The sequence below is a fragment of the Brachionichthys hirsutus genome, chromosome 4, assembly GCF_040956055.1.
Source record: "Brachionichthys hirsutus isolate HB-005 chromosome 4, CSIRO-AGI_Bhir_v1, whole genome shotgun sequence".
Lineage (NCBI taxonomy): Eukaryota > Metazoa > Chordata > Actinopteri > Lophiiformes > Brachionichthyidae > Brachionichthys > Brachionichthys hirsutus.
Window position 1 is genome coordinate 10466573 of NC_090900.1, and position 22509 is coordinate 10489081.

A 22509-nucleotide genomic window follows, 5' to 3' on the forward strand; every position below is an offset into this window, starting at 1 on the left:
CAGTCCACCTAAAGCCCCCCAGCAGCTCCCATCCCAGCCTCTGTGCTGGAACGTGTCCTAGTTCTGCCTGATCAGATTGGAATACCGCTGCAGCTTAATAATTCAAATAGGTTATTCCACGGGGTCCCCTTTCTAGACATGTTTAAGCACCATGGGAGGGATAGTGTTGCCCTCAAGATATGCAAATTGTGAGCAGGAAAAGGGTACTGTTTGACCGTACCTTTACTGTGTAGTGATTTATCATCAGTTACTCCTCAGTCTGAAGGAAACTGTTTTCTGTTACAAAGGTTCAGTTCTTGAAAATAAGTGGAAAGGCACCACGTACCATTCACGGTGCTTTAGTACTCAATTTCTATGCAGGAATGGTGCCAGGTTTTTTGTATGCGGGTAAGTTGGACAAATGCATGTAGTCTCAGGCAGCACAGTGGCAAAGTGGGTTGCATTGTTACCTCATAGCAAGAAGGTTCGCTTCCACCCGGGGCCTTTCTGTGTGGAGTTTGCATGTTCTCCCCGTGTCTCTGTGGGATCTCTCCGCGTTATCCGGCTTCCTCCCACCACCAAAAACATCCAGCTTAGGGAAATTGGTCACTCAAAAATTGTCCGTAGGTGGGAGTGTGAACATGAATGATTATTTGTCTTTCATGTGGCCGTACGCTGAGCTGGCGTCTCATCCAGGGTGTACCCTGCCTCTCGCCTGTGGTGAGCTGGAATCGGCTCCAGCAACACCATTGGGTTTTGTTCACGAGTGAGGGAAGGATGGAGCGTGAAATACTGTGTGTACCGATAAATCAAATAGATCTGGATAAAAACCCACATATGATCCTGGGACAGTTGCTTGGTTCACTTCACTTTCCGGTTTATTGCAGACAGCTGTTACTCTCAGGATAGGATTCAATCAGCATTTCTCCTCAGAATGGATTTGTATTTCCAAAATGTCAGCATTACATGTGGGGATGAATTTATTAATGGATAGACTAGTTCATTCAAGTGTTGGATAACAAGTATTATATTTTCTACTAATATTAGGATATGTTCTCTCCCACATTTTTCAATGTCATCCTGAATGTCGCTGCCCTTTGCTCCTGGGAGTCTGATAGATCCTAATTGGAAAGGAAAGACTTATCTAAGAATAGAAGGGGCTGCTGTGTTTTTCCTCACAGAGGATGTGAAGTAATTTGTGAATGGTTATCAGGGGTTTGTGGGCTTCCCTCCCCAAATTAATGGACCACCGTGACTTTCCAACCAGAAAGCAACCAAGGTTGCCCAAAGCCAAAGGTGGACACCAGACATAGGCCCCGTCATATGTTTGAATTCCTGCCAGAAACTATAGCTTCCCTAGATGTCAAGTTGACCTTTAGTCCCATGCTCGCAGGTTAAACTCAGTGCTCGGATACATTTGAGCTTTTTCCTGTCGGCAGGTTATTTTAAACACGCCAGACTTTTGTAAGGTGTGAGAAATGTGGATTTCTCTGCAGCAATTTCCTGCAGGTCAAAATGTTTCCTTAGCTCTGTCAGAATGAAGACCATCCCCAGCCTACTGCCTTGAAGCGTGATCTGTGAAATAGCACTCAATTACTCACAGCCATTGGACTATTTTATAATAAGCATGAAACAGTCTCAGTTTCATTTCCTCAAAAGAGCAGCTCTTCCTCCCGTACTCTGTAAATGTCACTAAACTCTTCAGTTTGAACTCACTTTCACAGGTGAAATGGAAAAGAGCTTTGCGCTGAGTGACATTTCTGTCCCCGGAGGTTAATTTGCCAAAAGATTATCTGGGAGCTGTATGATTGCTTTTGTTTTTCATACATGGAACAATATCCTCCTTCTACTGAGCATCTCATGAAACAGGGAACTGTGGGGTTTAACTGTGGGGTCTCGCCGTTTTAATGTGTCATCATGTGTTCTGACAGGCCTGATTTTATACTGTACCTCACAACTCATATTTTTGAATGTGGGCTGTGATAAACATTTGAAGTTGCCTCATTTATTGACGAGATGTAGGAAATGGAAGTTAATAAAAAAGAAATTCTTCAGAAAACTAATTTCAAAATAAAAGCAGATGAACTGCTAGTCACTCCCTTGCTTCGGTCATTGCTTTTCTCAGTGATTTTGTTTTATTGACACTGTTTTTTTCTTCTTCTCTGGAGTCAAACATGAATCTGCATCTTTTTTGAAGCCAGCGTGAAGTTGATGGATCGGTGTCCATTGACGGGTGTAGCTGGTGGGTGGGCAGATGGACAGGTCGCTTTAAAATCAACTTGTTTCTTTTTCAATACTCTTCCACAGCGATCTGTTTTTTAATTCACTTTGTACTCTGCCTGCCTCCTACCACCGCTGCTTTTGTTATTATGCCTTTACTTTCATGTATTTCACAGTTTATCCACTCTCCATTCACAGGCAAATATAAAAACTGAGAGTCTGAGTCCATCTGGTCCTGTTGTGGCATGCCATTTGGTACCCTGAACTCCAGCCAGCCTCGGGCCACCATCTGTGCCATTGTTTGACACAGAGGTACCGCTCCGGGGCATCGTCAGTGACACACAGCCATCCATCTCTCTATGCACCCTTCAGTGCATCTGTCTTCTTGAAAAAGGAACTAGCTAGAAAAATATCTTCCATCTGACTGGCTACAGCCTCACTGTTACATAAAGCCTCCAAATTATATCATCTTGGGCATCTTGTCCAATCTTCCATTTTTGTGTGTGGGTGGTTCTCTGGGTTGGAGAGTGATGGAAGGAGGCGTAGAGAATGTGTTGATCTGTCCAGCATGAATTCAGGCAGATTAGTGGGCGCTTGATTCTTGGACTGTTGTGTTCCTCTGCAGCTGTAGGCAGCTTGAATGTAGCATTTTACTGAAGATCTACGACCACAACAACCCCCCCCCCTCCAGTGGGTGATGAAGTGGCAGAGGTGAATGTATGTATCGGAGTGTGTGCTGGAATTGAAACCCACCAGGTTTCAATTCCACCAATATTTTTATATTAAAATACTTAATCGGACTACAGACAAAGACTCGCACGCACTCACGCACATCATTGTTTCCTTCTGTGTCATCAGATAGTGATTCAAAGAAAAGAGAGGCTCCATCAGAGTTTTCAGTTTACACCATGTCATTTATCAGTGTGGAGGATAAAATGCTGTGGAAGAGTTCTGTCTTTCTTACTATTTTCTTCCCCCTGAAAGTGCATTAAAGTGAGTTAAATGTGTCTAGAAAGGCCCTTATAAATAAAATGTATTATTTTATAAAAGAAATCGAAAAGCAACCAGGGAACGCAGACCTCCGTCGAGCAGCTCAATCCCCTCATATTTAGATTCACACCGTCCACATGGTGATCTGGATCATCACCAAAAAGGTTCTAAATTGTTCTTGGTATCTTTATACACCAACCATGAAAAGTAAAAGTGAATCAAAGTTGATTTTTGAATTCCTACATGAAGCTTTCAATGTTAAAATAAAATATTTTTTACTGACTCCATTCTGGACCCACAAGTTTGTGATATTTAATTGATTCAAAGTCAAACTTTGAACATCTCCTTATAAAAACAAATATTAGACTCTATTGATACATCATGGAAAATCTGTCTATTGACGCATATATTATAGCGCAGTATCAGATTCACCATGGAGCTTTCATGCCTTTTATTTCGTCTCAGGGAAAGAATGCAGCCTTCAGAAACTGTCAACTTCACATTCATTTAACAAGGACACTGTAAAACTCCTCCCTCCAACTCATGGACTGACCTTCAGTCTACAATGTCAGTGGTTCTGAGTAATGGAGCAGAAGCGCTACCATCATCTGTCATTTCCCAAAAAACACATTTTCAAGCAATAGCTCTTGTCACTGTCTTCAGGCTGCATCACCCGCTCTTACACTGACCTGTTTGCCAAATCAAAGAGGAAGAATATTAACTGCAAATGTCTTCTTATCGGGAAGTCTGGGCGCTCCTTCGCCTCCTTGGAGGGAATGAGATCAGCTGCCATTTAAGAAGGAAGGTGCATTGATTACAAAGCTCTACTCAACACAAAAACATCACTCATACCTATACATCCTTTTGAACTGCCAATTAAAACCACACCCTAAACTGGTGTTGCATCACCAGTTTAGTGTGGTGCTCCAGCACTATCTCTGTGTGTACAGGGCTCGGCTACACACAGGACTGCTGGTGTGGTGCTGGTTGCTGGGTCTGGACTTAATCGTTTGGACCCACCAGTCTTTAATTTCACGGCAGATTGTCACACATTTATGCCAGAGCCCTGATGAATGACATTCCTGAGTCATCAAACAGTGCTAACCAATGGATTGTGAACACTTAGCCCCAAAATCTAAAACACTAATCTGACCCCCCCCATTAGCCATATATGGGGTAGTGTTAGGGATTTCAGTCTCTAACATTGTTGTATTAAATTTTAAACGCATCGAAATGAAGCAGGCAGAAGCACGGATGCTTTCTCTCTGGCGCAGCCAAGACCGGGTGGTCTGGCGCGCTCCTCAAAACCAACTCCGTTCCGCTTTCCGGAACCTGTTTATTTATCACCTTCGTAGCTCCACCTCTTGACCCAGTGACATCACAATACTTTTAGGGCGCAAACATCGCTGCCCACCAGATGGGACTGTTCTTCACCTAACGTTTACATTACATTGAAAATTAGCAAATTAACCCTATCATTCCCTCCTGTATTTTCATTGTAAAACGTAACATTCTTCTGGTTTCTACAAAACATTCAGTGTTAACTAAACATGCTTGAACTAAACTATCAGAAAACAATCACAGAACAAAATCAATACAATCAAGATCAATACCTGAGTTATTACATTCATGATCTGAGTTCTTACATTCAAGATCTGAGTTCTTACATTCAAGATCTGACCTGAATCAGGGAGGAAGGCGAAAAACCCGTAGTTTGCAGATTCCATCTTCATATAGCATACATCTTTCAAACGGGAAAATTCCTTCCACAATCCAGCTGCACCTGCGATTATCTTAACGACCCCCAATCCAGGCATTTTAACAATGTTCCTAATACACTATCAAACATCTCATTCCTCGTCAACAAGGAAAACAAACATGAAAAAACATAACTTCAAATCAGTACAAAAACAAACATTCATTTCCACAATCTAAATGTTGCTGTCAAACCCTTTATTCACAAATCCTACGTTAGAGCATTACCGATGTTTCTCCTAGTTTGAATTACTTTAATATTTTACCAGCATTATCTTCTCTACACTGAAATTTGAAAACAGTGACATGATTATTTTATCTTCATTGCTCCAAAGTTTTAACACATCTGGAACATTCTGAACTCTAAATTAAATTATTACAATGTCTATATTATGGATGGATAACATGACTAATAGTTGAATAACTTTTACTGTCACTCTAATTTTGCTACATTTACTTACTCTAATGTTAACAATGTCAAAAGTCATATGCCTATAAACCTTTACGTTGTTGTAGACTTATTACTTCTATTTTAGTATAATTGTTAACCTATCTTTCTATTAATTTCATGCCTATTGGAATATCAAATAGCAGTGGTTTAGTTAAATTTAGTTTATGAATTTAAATCTACATCCTGCTCATTAGTGTTATTTGATCTATTTTAGGATTCTAATTGCACCGTACGCTTCTCCACTTAATCATAAATTACTGACAGTTGCAATTAATATAGTATAACGATACCAGGTGTTGGTTAATTACTCCTATGAAACTCTCCTAATCTGCATAGATTACTTTATGACGTTCTTCTAGTCACACATCTCTAGACAAACATTCAAACAGATTACACTTTGAATATGCAAACTGTTCTTGGTGTTAGATCAGTCTGGTTGTTCTCGTTCCTTGTCCATCAGCAAATCTTCTTGAAAGTGATTCAGCTTCACTGTCAGTGTTCTTGTCCTGCGTTACACTGTGAGGGTCTCTTCCTCACGGATCTTAAAATGAGTGTGATTCAATCTCTCACCACCTCTTTCTGATCAGACTTCCTGTCTGCATCTCTGGATCAGTTTGGCAAGAGACGTTTCCTCCTGCAGTGCAACGGATGGATTCAGGAAGAACTCTGGATGTTCACGTCTCGTTGGTGTCGTCAGCATGACCCTGAGTGGTCCTCCCTTCCTCGGTCCGGACCGTCTGCTGCTCCCCGATAGTTTCCATGAAGACGCCAACACCAAACACGCTCTGTAGATTCGCCCTCCTGTCGGGACAAAGAAAAACTTCGGCAGATCATTTGCTCTCTGGACATCGTTCAGAAAGAGTGTGTTTCATCTATTCACTCAACGCTTCCTCTTCACCAAATCGATGTACCGCATCCATGGCTTTTGGTTTCTTCCGTGCATTGGCCAAACCTCATTTTAGCCTTCTCTACACTAGCCTAGCGCTCTGATATACAGTGACATCTGATCTGCATGTTGTTTCACACCTTACCACCTGATTCACAAAATCATTACCGTTATAACTAGTTATTATGGCTACTGGAACAGGATTTAGTGATTCTACACATATATACAGCAAACAATTTTTTTTTAGTATTATTTTTATTCTTCCAGAGTAATTATTGATTTAATTACTGCTGTGCAATCCCTCCTGTTTGAACTATGAACGTATTCCATGGTTCAAACTTGCTTCCATTAGTAAATCTAGTCTACTCTATCAGCATTAGTCTAACTTGGTTGATACAATGTCTCAAAATAACTCCTACTCTTACATCACATTCACAACATATTATATACATCACTCAATTTGGGATGAAATAAGTTCAAAAGAGTTTCCATGTGCCTCTCACCCTATGCTTGTCTGAGATGCTCCTATTGAGGGTGCCATGTGTTGGCTGGAAGGTTCATCGCCTCCAGTCCGTCAGGCTTCTCCTCTGCTGTTACTTGTCTGAGATGTTCCTTCGACCGTACAGCGCTTCCGTTGGCTGTTGTTTCTGCATCACAGCTTAGCAGTCTCTCCTGGTGTTCCTGGAGCTGCTATCTGCATTCGCAACTCAGAACAAAACACATTTCTTTATTGACACACGATAAAATCTTTAAACCTTTTCCTTCCTTCATTTCACGTTTCACTATTGAGTGGCAGAGTTTATCTGCTCCCAGTCCAGTCCGGGATCTCTCCTGCTATGGTAGAAAAAGCATTAAATTTACATGTTATATTCACAAATGTCAAGTTCCCAATTCACATCTGAATTGATTCAAGTCTGTCTCTAGTCGTCTCATCTTCCTTCAGTCTGAAGTCAGTCTCTAACCTCCTTATCTGTCTTGTACCGTAGTCAAAAGTTCCTTTAGATGTGTGCGTGTGTTTGTGCAATTACCTGTCCGCCGTTGAATCATCACCAATTATTTTAGATTTTATTTAGATCCTGAGATTACTTTAGTTTTTAATCTATCAACAAACTCTGAACTCCTGCTACGTGTCTTCATGGATTCAGCCTTTGTTTCAGAAGACCTTTTGTGGCTATGCATTCCACAAACCATGGACATGGGTCTGCAACCAGCCGGTCTCTCCCAAACAAAAGGTGTCTCCAGAAAAATTTGCACATCAAATGGCTGTGCCGCAAGAGTTACGCTCTCACAGCCCAGACGTGGTTCTGTCATGCTAATTTGGAATTCACAAAGACTTTTTCTGCTTAAAGTCTCCATTTTGTGTTTGTCCTGGCCTCCATCTTGGAGGTGCCATGTGGTCTCTTTCTCCATGCTGCTCCTTTGTCCCTTCTGAAACGCTCAGAACAATCTTTACACATCATATTTCTTACGTTACATTTCCAACACTTACCACATTCTGGTTTCTTTTCCTCAACTTAGCTGTTCCTCCACACATTCTCAATACTTTCCGTATACTCACCAGTTCCTGCTTCCTCCTCCTGACGTTCTTCTCCACTCCATCCAAGCGACCTTCTCAATCCTTCTTAAATCTCCTCCATCATTAAACATCCTCTCGTACTTTAATTACCAAAACATCACTTTTTCCTTCTTCTCTGCTAGAAATAATCTATGTACAAACAATCTACCTTCCTAGATGTTTATCTTCAACTGGGAAATTATCTCCCTCTTGCACGAATGTCCAGTCGAGGCCTGCAGAACCCGCTGAGACATTCTGCAACCCAAGCTATCCTGTTGCTTACGATTTTTATTTTAGTTTTTTATAGCATGCTATTTTATGTTACAGTTCCCCATGTGCTCCTCTGCTTAAAACAATTCAAGCATCCATACATACACACATACATCCACGTTACTTGTCGTTACACTCAATGGCCAAATATTCAATCCACTCTCCGGATCAGTTTTAGAAATCTGGGATTTCAAGGCAATCAAATAAAATGAGTCCTATTTTACAGTCTGCTCTTCAGACCAGTTTTAAGAATCACAAGGATTCTAAGGCAATCACAAACAAAATGAGTCCTATTTTATATTCGGTCTGCTACTCCAAACCAGTTTTAAGAATCACTAGGATTCCAAGGCAATCACAAACAAAATGAGTCCTATATACAGTCTGCTACTCCAAACCAGTTTTAGAAATCTCACAGGGATTTCAGGGCAAACATAAACAACATGAGTCCCGTTTTAGTACTTCCTTCCACAGATAACGTTTAAGACGAAACCCGTCTACGTAACCGACAAGCACGCGATGCGCGCGACCTCCATTCTCACTCATTCACACACATAAACATCTTAAATCCTACTTACCTTCGTCCATCGATGCGTATTTCCCGCTGTTCTTCCGTCACACGGATCTTCCATCGGACCGAAACGTGAACGGGGCCTTCTCCGAGGACCCGCTGCGTTGTCGACTCACCATCGCCATGCCTGCGCAGAAACCGCGTGCGTCCGCGTTCCTGCCGCACGTTCCGGACCGTGGATTCACGTGATATTGGATTCGCGGCTCGAGGACCAATAAATGTTAGGGATAAAGTCTCTAACATTGTTGTATTAAATTTTAAACGCATCGAAATGAAGCAGGCAGAAGCACGGATGCTTTCTCTCTGGCGCAGCCAAGACCGGGTGGTCTGGCGCGCTCCTCAAAACCAACTCCGTTCCGCTTTCCGGAACCTGTTTATTTATCACCTTCGTAGCTCCACCTCTTGACCCAGTGACATCACAATACTTTTAGGGCGCAAACATCGCTGCCCACCAGATGGGACTGTTCTTCACCTAACGTTTACATTACATTGAAAATTAGCAAATTAACCCTATCAGGTAGCCAGTTGGCTTCCAGAGCAGAACGCAGGACAGAGTGTCAATGTTCTGCCAGGATTGGCCTAAATAATGCTGGTGAATCGCAGATCATGCTGGAGACCTGAGAAAGTGTTGTAAGATTTCCAATGGACCAAAGCTGCCAAACAGCAACAGAAGTCCTGAACGCCAAGTCACCAAATTCAGGAACTGATGAGCATTGGTCGAGCTACAGATCTGATCGTGAGCGTAAAGCATTCCAAGCCACAAAATCAAACCAAAATCCAAAGTAAATCTGGCCATATGTAGGCCAGCCAGAGCCGGCTCAAATCTGATCCTCCAACGCAAGATCACGCCGTCGTTTCCAGCTGAGGTGAGCCAAAAAGCTCTTGACCTCGCTGGCTGCTCCTGGTAGATTATAACTGCTGTTACTAGAAAACTAAGCCTTGTCAGAGCTTCTCTTCAGGTCACGTAAAAAATACTAGATTCACTATGATGTAAGCTGGTCGAGCAGTTAAACTCAAAGTGCTTTTATAATTAAAATGCAAGCGACATATCACCACATCAATGCCCCAGATGCACAATGAACAAAGAGTTCACATTAGTTAGGCCATTGGTGTGAATATAAACGTGTTATTGGATCTCACAATTCTTTTGTGCATGTAAATATGCTCTGAGGTTGTTGTTTTATTGATCCAGGGTTGGGCAACCTCCCTCACCTTGCTGTTCTTACGACAGCGCTGCAGGGGCAATGGGGAAGTGAAGGAAAGGGGGGTTGGGGTCGAATTGGGTGGAGTTGTTTGTTCTAGCGGTGACTGCCGCTTCTCAAGTTATAAAAAAGAAGCGCAGAAAGAGGAGGACAAGAACAGAGGGAGTTGCTTCCTTTATTATTCAAGGCTCCAAGTGTTTTTAGTGAATTATTTTACATAGATTTCACCAGACATTTATTTAAAAGGTGTTTGAAAGAGGGGTCACACTGAACTGCTCATCGTGAAATTAAATTATGTTTTTAGCCATTGACTCCCTGCAGAATGAAAAAAAATCCAAGCTTTAAGACTGACTACAAAAAAATACAATAATTAAGGATGCCATTCAATTTTGTAATTTTTGTAATTTTGCTGTTTTTAAGATTAACTGATGTCAAGGATGAGTGACTCAAATAATCATATTTGTTTAAAAAAGGGTTTTTTTGAAAACGTATCAAAGCAGAATTATATTTTAAATATAACAACAGTAATTAATTTTAATTTCTGAACCAATAAAGCTGCCAGTGACACACACACACACACACACAGTCTCCAAGCTGCACAACGTAATTACAAGCGCTCCAGCCTGGTTACTCCCGTCCCTCCAGCCGAGCTCCTCTGTGTTTTCATACGTAGTTAATGACATTATCGGCACTGCTGGGTCTTCACCGCTCCTTCTGATGCTGCTGCACCTGCTTCCTCTAACACTGCTGGTGAGAGGTGAAAAATTAGAGCGCCAATCATTAATAATTGGCAGAATGGGTCTTGTTCTTGTCAACATGAGTAGAAACAGGAGGTGTTTTACTACAGGAAACCACAAATGTTCCTTAACAAATGTACCACATGTGAAATTTGCAAAACATTAAAACAGATTTCATGTGGCAATGTATGAATATATTGCATGTAAAAATGTGGATGTCCACTAATTGCCATTGATTAGGGGCTGATAACAGGGCCAGCATATTGATATTCATGTTTTGTATAGCAGTGATTCCCATAGAGCGGCAACAGCAAAAAGTTGATTTACTATGTTGCTACTTGATTATAGATATGCTTATTTATTTTTTTAACTTAACTAGGACCATTATTTAATTCTCTTATTGACTAACCGGTGTTTGTGGCCTAACCGAAAATGCAAACTCATCTTATTTTAGTCAGCAGCTGCGGATTATTTAGAAATAGCAAAAAGAATATTCTGTTTTTGTACACTGTAACAGCCATTCGTTGAAGACAAGCTAATTTGGACAGTAGTTGTTTTCAAAATATTGTCATAACACAACACAACATAACACAATATATTAATAATGAATTCAACACAATATTTCTTTTTTATCCTTTCTATCTGAAGTAGATTGTAGAATTGTGAATTCCTCACAGATATTTCACACAAAGCAGCTTTAGAGTGAAACTAAAAAAACAGAATTTCCCTAAGGATGAATAAAGTGTCTGTCTGTCTGTCTGACTAATTAGCCTTTGCTATTTAATTAAAGACTGTTAATTCTTCCCTTAGTTAACTTTGTGTAGAACAATGTGAGAACAATAATCTTCAGACTCAGATACCTGCAAAATAATGGGGAATAAACAGGTGTAATCCGAAGCTAATGAGTGTGTGACAGTCTCTGTGTCCAGACGGGCATGAGGACAGCTGGACAAACAGACAGGACACATTTGAAATAGAAGTAGTCCACAGACTGTCCCTCATTATAATCACTGGTTTTTTTTTGCCACTCTGTAGATAACTAAAGTGAAATAGTTTGCTCCCAATCGTCTCATCATCCAGGAAACACAAAACTGTTGCATGAGTACCGTTGCACTGCAGTCGCCATTGAGAAGCATTAAACTTGCTATCAACTTGAAGCTAGGATCATTGAATCCTGCTTCTCGCTCTGCTCCTGCTAAAGCTGCAGAGTGCCTCACAGCACAGACACTAATCGATCAATACTAAACAACGTAATTCTTATGTAAGATTTAACTTCAGTTCATCTCAGCTAAAACATATTTCTTCCTCTAGAATAATAATTTTGTTTACTCCTTATCTCATTTTTCAGCTCACACCGCAGAGTTCATTTTGGTGCACTGTTATCACGGGAGTTTAGCTCACGAGTTAAGGACTGCAGAAATATTCACCAGGGTTTTATACATTTACAATTAAATGTAATCTTACTAATTTGATAAATCTTGTGGGGGAAAAACAGTTCACTGTTTTTTTATGTATTTGTTTGAGTCTCCACTGGAAAATTAGTACAAATTTCACAGTAGAAGACAAATGTAACAAATCTGATTATAAGAGATTATTGTTCATTTAGTTAATTTTGGTCGGCTTTTTAACCTGGTATTGAAACTTTAGGAGACATGCTTTCAGCTAACGTTTTGACGTTTCTTGCTTTGTGATTTCTGCAACTTCTTGCTTCTTACACAGCCGTAGGGATACCCCCCCCCCCCCCCCCCCGGCCATGGAAATGATCAGATTACCCGAATTTTCCCGTTGTATAAGCACATTCTCAGTTCAATTGGAACCAGCAGTTTTTCCACGTGGTTTTGATCAGCTGGAGTATTAGATGCTGATTGATAGAAGTGGGGGACTTGATGTGGGAGAGGGGGTTGCACTGGCGTTGGGAAGTAAAGGGCCTCCTCTTGTGTGGTCAGGATCAATTTACCAGAAGAAATGTGGACGGTTGTTTGCACAGCCCAAGCAGTCAAAAGGCCAGGCATTCCTCGGCCACAAAAAGGGGGGGTTGCCCCGGTGACTTAGGTGGGACGCATTCCTTGCAATCCAAGACATCCAAACAAATGGGGTTACAGGGGGGTGTAAATGGTGATGAGGCCTGGTGCTGGAATCTGGAGCAGTACCTTCTAGGACTGTGAGATTACCACAGAAATTCTGGAATGATTGCTACATTGGTGTTTTGCAGGTCAAATGCATCGTGGTTATGGTACAACTGAGCCAAACATGATCAAAGTTTGCTCCTTATCCAAATCAATTGATCCCATATTGAGATTTTCCACCTCTGCTTGGCCACCACAGAGGTCCAAGTGAGAGACATGATGTATCATGAGTGTTTCCACAAGGTCTGTAAACTCCGGCAAACATGTGTGAACACATCTGCTTATGCAGACGCCCACTGTCAGGAAGACACAACTGGAAATAATCTGGCCCAAAAACACTGATGTGTAGAACTGAACCCCCAACCAGATCACTTCAGCTGAATTTAATTCAATAGGAATGACTGCGTTTCCCTATGTGGATGTCCTGATGTGCTTTTCTTGTGATGCTTCAGTGCAAAAGGTGCTACAGACCACCATAGAGGCTCAGCAGTGCTAACGCACGACAAGCTGCCACGCTGTCTGACCCCATGATGTAACCATAACAGACAGCACGCAGTTCCTCAGCGCACTAACCGACATTTACCATTTATATCAGCAGTCACCGGGTCGCCTCACGTAACAATTTGCCACCTTTTTTTGGAATTAAAAACATCTTTATTTAACGGGGCTGTCTATGAATGCAAATATGTGCAAAGAACAAAGTGTCAGGTAGTTTTGGACTCTTTTATCTCTTTGTTCCACTTTTAGCTCTTCAGTTCCTGCTGGCAGCCGTTGCCCATGAGAACAAAGGAGGAAGGGATTAAAGGTGGAAATACCCAAAGAGGACGGAGATTTGCAGACGTCTGTGACACAAGTATGACGTCTGGGAAGTGTGCTGTGTGACTGAAGGCAATTTTAGAAAGGTGGAACTCTGTCTGTTCCCTTTGGTGTGGTTGCAAGTTTGAAAACATTGTAAGGTCTGTGTTCACATGGATTTCGCATAGAGTTTCTTCTTAGCCACACCTTAACCACACGCTTCCCCAGATGGTATCTTGCACTTACTCACTAATTGATCTGTTTAAGATATTACAGTGGGAGTGATGGTTTGTTTTTTATTACATGTGCATCTGGTGCTCATACGAGATGTTTTGGAGCACAGAAGCCCTGGCATGAGTTCATTGTTGGTCAGAGTGGCCTCTGCAAATTGGTGGCTTCTATTAAAAAAATGCGAGCAAATTAGAGGGCATCCGAGGGACGACTACGAGTTCTGTAACCCATTTGAGAGACTGGAGTAAAGCTTTGAAAACAGAGGGGATCGCAGCTCCACATCCCTGAAGCCAACTTTAATGGCTGATAAATAATCTGCTGTGGTTCTCCCATGTGTGTTTTGGAATCCTGCGGTTCCGCATCCCACCCTGGTGCAGAATATGCTTTGCAGCTTCAAATCGTGGCTGTACATTTCCTACATGTGTTGTTATAATATGAACAGGTGATGATCTGCTCATGATAAGACATGGATGGATGGATTATATTAGATATTCCTGCCAATTTCAAACAGTTTTGCTAGGTTTCTGTGTCTCTTTTACCAGATTGATAGCCATCTTTCATTTGTGTATGTAAAAAATGTAGGGGAAGGATCAAACGTTTTGGATGATGATTGATCTGACGTTGAATGTGGTCATTATAATTTTGTGAATAACTCTTTTTTTAAATCATAATTTTTTTCTACATTTATTATAATCAAAAATTATTCATTATCATCCATCAAGATTCATAAAAGACAAACTATTTCTAGGGGCCATACAGCTGAAAATAAATCTGCTTCCACTTTGAGTTTTTCTTTATGTCTGGTTTTAACTTTATGCACCACTGATCAAAAAAACTTGGCTTCTACCAGCATTCTGGAGGCATGGCAGAGTGGAAAATGGACCCACACAGTAGAGGTGCAAGCAAGTATGTACCTCACGTCCTCCCAACCTCGGCTGATGTAACCATCTCAGCGTGTGAGTTGTGTGTGCTTCATCTTAACTCACAGTGTGATTGTGACCTGAATTTCTGCACTACAAATCACGCTGGGAGAAAACCTTTCGCCTGTCATCCCTCTGAGGATGAAAAAGAAGACACTTAAGAACAGGCAGTCCAGCCTCTGCAGTTATTTATTTCAGTCATATATTAAAATCCTTCGTTTGGTTGAACAGGCCCTTCTGAATATTGCCCACAGCATATAAGACTATAGTAACTATGGCTATTCCATACCAGAACAATCACAGGATCTCCCTGTAAAACTGATGTGTCCTCCAGTATTCCTTGTTTGGTTTTTTATTATTATTTCCTGTTCACAGTTTGTGTGTGGTAAAAGCAATTGTTCTTTTTCAATGTAATTCCTGGTTAGGCTGCTGATCTCTCAGTGAGGATTCATCAGTTGTAAATGAGGCAAATATTGTTGTTAGTGATGTAACTTGACATTAATTCAAGGTTTCATCAAGCTGTCGACCCTTGCTTTCTAGTTGTGCGTTTTGGGAATGCTGGATAAGATTTATTAGCCATTCTGTCTGAGAGAAGTGTGAACTCTGTCTCTCAGAAGGTTAACAGCGAACAGCCCGGAGGCATGCATGTGTAATGGGATGAATGTCCAGTCGACTGTCTCAGCTCCAACGTCCTCTGTAATTACCGATGCTGTGGCAGGCTCATCATTTGTGCGTGCTTGTGTGTGTGTAGGTGTGTGTGTGTGTGTGTGCACCAAAATAGTGCTGTGCTTTTTTCTTTGAAGGACAACCCTTATGTTCAACTGTTGTAGGTCCAATAGCTATTGCCAAGATGTCAAGTATAAAATCACACATTACAAAATCATCATCTGTGTGGGTAATACAATCCTAGAGGGGGAGAAGATGCCAGGGGGAGAAGAAAGCAGACACACAGAGTTGTGGAAACTATAGGGGTTAAAGCTAATGAGCCATACAATGAAGTCATGGGGAAAAGTATTTGAGGCTAGACTAAGGACAGAAGTATTTGAGAGCAGCAGTATGGCTTTATTCCAAGGAAGAGTACCACAGACACAATGTTCGCGTTGGGGCTAGCAATGGAGACGTACAGGAGTGGTCCAATGTGTGATTCTCTGCCAATGGACCCTCTGTTTTCACCATACGATGAACAACTCCAGCGCTGTCAGTTTCCTTTAGTTTCAGAAGTTAGATTAAAAAATTTTTTTGCTTTGGAGAATTTCCTCACTCCAGTCAGACTTCTGACTGCAGCTTCCTCAATGTGCTCCACTCGCATAAATGAATATTTGGAAAGCGACTTGTTGCCTAGGTGGTCACAGAATCAGAATAGCGTCTGTTGAAGAGCACTGACAATACTGCACCACCGACTTTAGACGTGGTTTCTTTTGTCAAGTTTGCAAAAAAACAAACAAGTGTGTCTGATCACAATTCATTTTAGGACCAACATACACGCACCAGTGGACACAAGTACAATAGAAAACATGGGCGCTGGCCGCTGGGTATGAAAATGACTTATCAAAGATTCTTGTGCTGTGCTGTGCACCACTTTGCATATGAAAGAAGAACAAAGATGAGAAAATACCCAGAGATTTCACCTGGAATAAAATGAACTAGGGTCTTTGACTTAATTATACCATAGATGCATTTAATTATCCCACTTATTATAAAAACTATAGGAAATATCAGTCACAGGACATTCAGCAGGTGTCACAAAACATATATTTATTGAATTGTAACCTTTTAGTGATGTTAAAGCGATGTAGCAAATAATTATGCTATATATGTAAGGTTCCATTTTAGTATTGTAATATCAAATTATATTCCACATTCAAAACATTTAAATCACACACAATTTTTCTGAGACTGGCAATCATTTTATTCCACTTCAAGTAGTTGCTGCATTGCACCACAACAAGGAGATGTAGACAAAAGAAAATGGGCTTTGTGTAAATGACAAGGGTCTGGTCCTTTAAGATTACTGTTAAATTCATTCCAAATCACTCTATAAAAGAACAAAGGGCTGAAAACTCAAAATGCAAATGTGACTGCAGGAGAGCGGACAGAATCTGCATTAGCAACACTTTAGGACCCCTCCCTGCTAATTGCTGTGTTTGTGGATGAAAGACAGAGGAGCAGTGAAATGGAAGGAGGGGGGGGGGGGGGGGGGGGGCAGAGATCTTAATACTCTAAAAAGACATGCAAAGAATGCACAAAAGAAAAAGAGACAAGCTATGTTGTTGTCACAGACAAATGACTTCCTAGTTTGGTGTAATAAAGTCTAAAGTCTAATTTAATATCTGATGTCTTGTGAGAAAATCTTCTATACAGTAAATATCAACTTTAACAAACCCAGAGGAAATGTAAATATAATGTATGATGAAACATATATGTTTTTTCTACACATATATATATATATATATATATATATATATTTCTCAAATCATATTTGTGCAATTCATATTTAGGAAAAATAGTGCAATTAAAAATACAAGAATCTCAAATATTTGATTACTATGCAGTTGCAGAGGATACATTATCTGTGTGAAAAATAGTTTGTTTATGGAAAAGAAAAAGCAGTCGATAATTAATCGTTATTTTGTATCTTCATTCATTTAACGTTGCAACATTATTTCCATAGCGTTCACTGATCGTGACGCTACCCGGAAACGGGACGCGACGTCATTTGGTGAGCCTGACGTCACCCGGAAGAGAGAATTGTCTGTGTGTGAGGATTGTTTACATTTTCAGTAGACCGTAAAAATGAATCCGCCGGTGATCAACTCGACCAACTCCGTGTCGACGACGAAAAGTAAGATGTGTTAAACAACATACAGTGTTCTACTGCTTTTTTTTAGGGGGGGGGGGGGGGCTTAATCGACAGAAGGAAGTAAAAATGTGGTTCATTAGCTAGGTGAGCTAACTGTAGCTAACCTTAGCGTAGCAGAAATTGATCTCGAGTCTTCTCACGCACAAATAGTAACGCATACTATTGAAGCATTTCTGTATGTAATGGACACTAGTTCGTGAGCTATCCGTTCTCCTTTCCTCTCACTTGTAGCATGAAGTGAATGACTCGTAACCTCGGTGATAAGGACTAACCCCCCCCGCGTACTTTAGATTATTTTCCTCTCGTTTATGACTATTTTATGACATAATGAGCGGGATTCGGCACGGTTCAGTGGAGTAGTCTTTGAAGATGCGAATCATGGGACCTTTATATGTGGATATAAAGCTTCCAGAATATCGTTTCCGTTTAAAATCAGTGTTGCAGTCTGTCGTATAAGTACAGTAGGTGCTTCTCTGCTGTAGCTGAACTGTTTATAAATTCCGTTTTTTGTGAAATACCATGCAACAACTCGATACAATTCACTTCATGATGTTCTGTGTTTGTGAGAATGTTTTGTTTCTTATTCCATCACATATTGGAAAGTTTGTTTGTTTATCAGTGAGAATAAGACTGCTTAGCTTGAATCTGTGACATCTGTGCATCAATACTTGGTTAGAGCCATTGCAAAATCCAGTCAGGAGTCAGCAGTGTAGTAGCACACATCCATTTACTGATGTCGATGGTTCTCCACCTGCACTCACCATTCAGTGGCACTTGTATTTGCACAGGAAAACGGGAAGCTGAGCGTTCAGTTAATTGGACAGTGGAGGAGACTCAGGTGCTGCTGCGTGCCTGGAGCGATGAGCGTGTCCAGAAGAGTTTGGCAGAAAACCTGCGTAACCGCCACGTCTTCAAGCACCTCTCAGCCCGCATGAATGAGATGGGTTTCTCTCGGAGTCCACACCAATGCAGGCTTCGAGTCAAAACTCTGAAGGCTAACTATGTGAGAGCCAAACTACAGAAGACGGTTGACAGCTCACAGCCTTGCACTTTTAAATACTTTGCTCACATGGATGCTGTGTTGGGTCATGGGTCAGCGGGAGGGGAAAAGGGGCCGTGTTTCGTCTCTCCAGAAAGGATGGTGGAGAACCAGCTTGACTACACTGACAGTACAGAATGTGTCCTGCCTGATTTAAATTGTATTACAGAGCATCACGTTGGCTCTTTGGTGAGGTCAGGAAGACGTTTGAGCGGTACTTTAGAGGAGCGAGGCATCCATCAGTCTTGGCAGCTGGATTCCGAAGTCAAGTTGGAGGATGGAGAAGATTCGACGGATAGCTTTGAGGTCCCACAGCGCCTGAGAGACGGACATCATCACGTTTTTCAGGACTCATCCCTTCATAGAGAAATGATTGGTATGTATGCACTGAAAAGGTTACACACTCCTACCTGCTCCACAGCTGTTCATTTTTGGTTTGCTATAATTTCACTTTTGTTTTCCCCCATATGAGAGGAATTACACAATAATTGTGATATTTGTGCATGTTCATGTTAACTGTGAACCTGTAGCTGAAAATAGTCACAGCAGTCAAAATCACTTGATCTGAGATACGAGACGGATCTTCCTGAGAGGTGCCAGCGTTTTTAGAAAGGAAGCCTTTACACTGCAAGCACACAACAACATTGTGTTTACACCCTAGTACAACAGGCCCCTTGAAACAGCCACACAAGCATATATGCATAGGGCCCCTAGCATGCGCGGAATAGGGTGAAGGCGCCGCCATGATCGGCGAACCTGGAGCAGTTTGGACCGGTGGACTTCTCTGCTTCCCACTGACCCACTTTCATTCTATAAATGTAGAATTTTACAATATAAAAATATGTTTTCCCAACTTTCTGTCAACACTGATGGTGCGTTTACCCTATAGTATTTAAAGTAATATGTAAAATAATTATTTTGATACTAAATAATGTATCTTCAGAGATTGTTTTTAAAAATCAACAACCCATTTTAAAAGAGAAGATCAATATTTGTAAACATTTTTTAATGATGTGCACTATTTGGTTGAATGAATATGGTTTAAACGCTCCTATTATTCACTGTCATGTCTTGTTTCTTTTGCCAACTTCTACAGTGATTTTTTTTTTTCCCAATGAAATCCTACAAACTGAATATATTCAATTTGCTGTAACATAAAATGAAGAAAAGGAGCAAATACTCACATTGGTGTGGCTGAAACCTTAAAATATTTGCCATTGTTGCTTAAACAATTATAAATTTTCCCTGTAAAAATCTCACATTTGGACGGTTTTGTGTCTGCCATAGGTTCTCATGTGGAAAACGGCTCAAGCACTCCTTCCCTGCCTGTAATACCGCCTCTACAGTTTCCTTCTCCTCCTCCTCATCCTCAGTGTGATGCTTCTCCAGTCAATGCTCCCCCAGATCCTAGACCCAACAGCATTCCCCCTTCTGGCCACCCTGAGTCCACTTGCCTAGAAACCGTCTTCAAGCACCTTTCAGAGTGCTTCCAGCGACTTGTGTCCGACGCCCGGGGCCTGCTGGAACGACTGGAGACTCAGCGGCAGGAGCAAGTGCACTGGAATCAGGAGCTCCTGGCCCAGTGGCTGCAGAGGGAGGAATGCCGGCAGAGGGAGACGGCTGAGAGGGAGGAGAGGAGGGAGAAAGCTCGCATGGCGCATGAGATAAGAGTCCTAGAGCTCCTCACAAGTCTAGACAGAGAACACAGGTGTAAATGTGGAGGCAGCCAGACTGTCGCAGAGACACCAGCTGGTCCAAACCATCCTAAAAACTAAGATACAGCCACACCAAAGATTTGTACACTGTTTACCCAAACATGGGATGGTTTCCAAGCTCAGGAGGAACCAAACAATTGTACTGATAATCACAGGGTTAGGGTCACGTTCAGGGCTGCTTTGTTTTGGCCTTAACCCTACATAATATGGAGGGTCTGTTAAATATCCAAGTGTTTGTGAGATAGCTGAATCAGAATACGTTAATAATCCCATAGGGAAATGATATTTGATGGCCAGAGCACAACTGGTCAGATATGCTTAGAACGTAGGAGTAGAAATTATATTTTATACATCTGGGGTCTCTGTTAATTGTAGGAAATTGAATATTTGGGACTGTTTTGTGCTCTTCTATATAAACGTTTATATTTTCAATTCAATTCTCTGTGGATATTTGTGACTGAAGGGAGTCTACACCGATATTCAGCAATATTGCTATATTTCTAAACTCCTTAAGCTCTACATTTATGACGATTGCATTTTGGACATATACAATTAGCACATTGCATGTAGCGCTCTGAGATCAGTGAAGCAGTGAAGTATAATATATATCTTGACTGCAAGGATTATTTGTTGATTTTTCGCCAATTCAGATTTGATTAGAACTCCTAAATCGGGCCTTCAACTGAGACACACTTTCAGTCCGACAGTGAGAAAAGCATTGATTATCATTCCGAATGTGCCCGATCACTCGATACAGGACTGTGAACCAGGCTGTTAGGACAAAACATTATACATTCCTGATTCCCATCTTTGCTGAAGCTGTATGAGGAGTGTACAAACACACACACACACACACACACACACAAACACACACACAAACACAGACGGTGTTTATTTATTTCCTTCCTGGAACATTTGGAATGCAGCACATCAGCCCGGATGTCTCACTTGCATAGCTGACCTTTAACACAGTTCAGACACATTAGTCAGGCTTTATTAAAAGAAACAAAAGGTGATTGCTGTATGGCAGTGAAAAAGGGGACCTACTGTACCTTTCTAACATGCCATATATTTCAAGTGTTAACCTGGAAACCTCATATTACCTGTACAGCAACATCTCTTTTTGCAAGGCTCCCAGCTTTCCACTGAAAGCAGGAAGCTTGTTTATTGAATCTTTTACTCGACCATTCAAGACAGGCTGCCCTGCGGGGACAGAGTGTGAATGAGCCCCACTTCCCTGCCCTTTATAACGACTGAAACCAGGCTGCAATCAACACTGGTCAGACTGATACTTCCGTTCGAAACTATACACTGGAATACTTCTAGGAGGCGACAAGTGATAACGCATTTTCTTATTCTACAGATCCTACAGAAGATGCTACTAACAAGTACCTTGTGAATGCAAGGCCTACTGATACTGTGACACAGTTTCATTGATGTCCAAACACTATTAAAACCAACAATGAGCCACACCACTGCATTGTATAAAGTGTTCTGTATACAAGGCAAACATATATTCTAGTTTATTCGAGTTCGATACCACATAGATTGTCCTCCGGCTCCAAAAACTCCCTAAAGCACCAAAGGTGTATCAATCCACTGCAGAAACTAGATCTCCTTGGAAGTTTTACTTCCTCCTGCTTGAGTGTTGAACGGAAACTACTGCCAGCCGTTCAATGAAATGTCAAGTCATAAAGGAAACGTGATTTCTGAGATGTTATTAAAAGTTAAATGCCACAAAAGACACATGAACCAAAAAGGTGGGAACATTTTTAGAGAACATGTTTTGAAAAGGAATCAGCTACAATAATTTCTACATAAAATAATAAAGCCTTCTGTTGCATTTCCCTTTTCTTGATGTGATTTTTTTTTAAATACAATTCATTTGGTCTTATTCAGTGTTTGCCCTCACAATAAATATAAAGGAGAGGTAATTCCCACGGTCCGCTCCAAGTTTGAATGTTTCCAGTTGTTTTGCATCTGTATATTCGAGACAAAGTTGAATGACCGATATTTCCACTTGACACGAAGACCTGGTTTGGACCTGAATACTGCATGGAGTATTTGATGACATAAATTGTGTTTGTCTCCCTTCATGTTCAGCATAATGGCAGCAATCCTGATATTTGTGGTCAAACTCCCTGCAGTCATTTAAGCGAGAGGAAAGCTGGATTAGTGCACTAATACCACGTTACGTAATGCGTCTGGTT

General features: G+C 41.2%; 2 protein-coding genes across 2 annotated transcripts in view; both read left to right on the forward strand.

Annotated features, from left to right (window-relative positions):
- The window catches only part of rasgef1ba (RasGEF domain family, member 1Ba), a 76178-nt gene that overhangs the window by 29770 nt on the left and 23899 nt on the right, over positions 1-22509 (forward strand). The window lies entirely within an intron of this gene.
- Positions 17449-20687, forward strand: LOC137893341 (uncharacterized). The gene is made up of 3 exons (XM_068738799.1): positions 17449-17527; positions 18334-18960; positions 19872-20687. The coding sequence occupies exons 1-3, from the start codon at positions 17479-17481 to the stop codon at positions 20357-20359; spliced, it is 1164 nt and encodes a 387-aa protein (XP_068594900.1). The 5' UTR covers positions 17449-17478; the 3' UTR covers positions 20360-20687.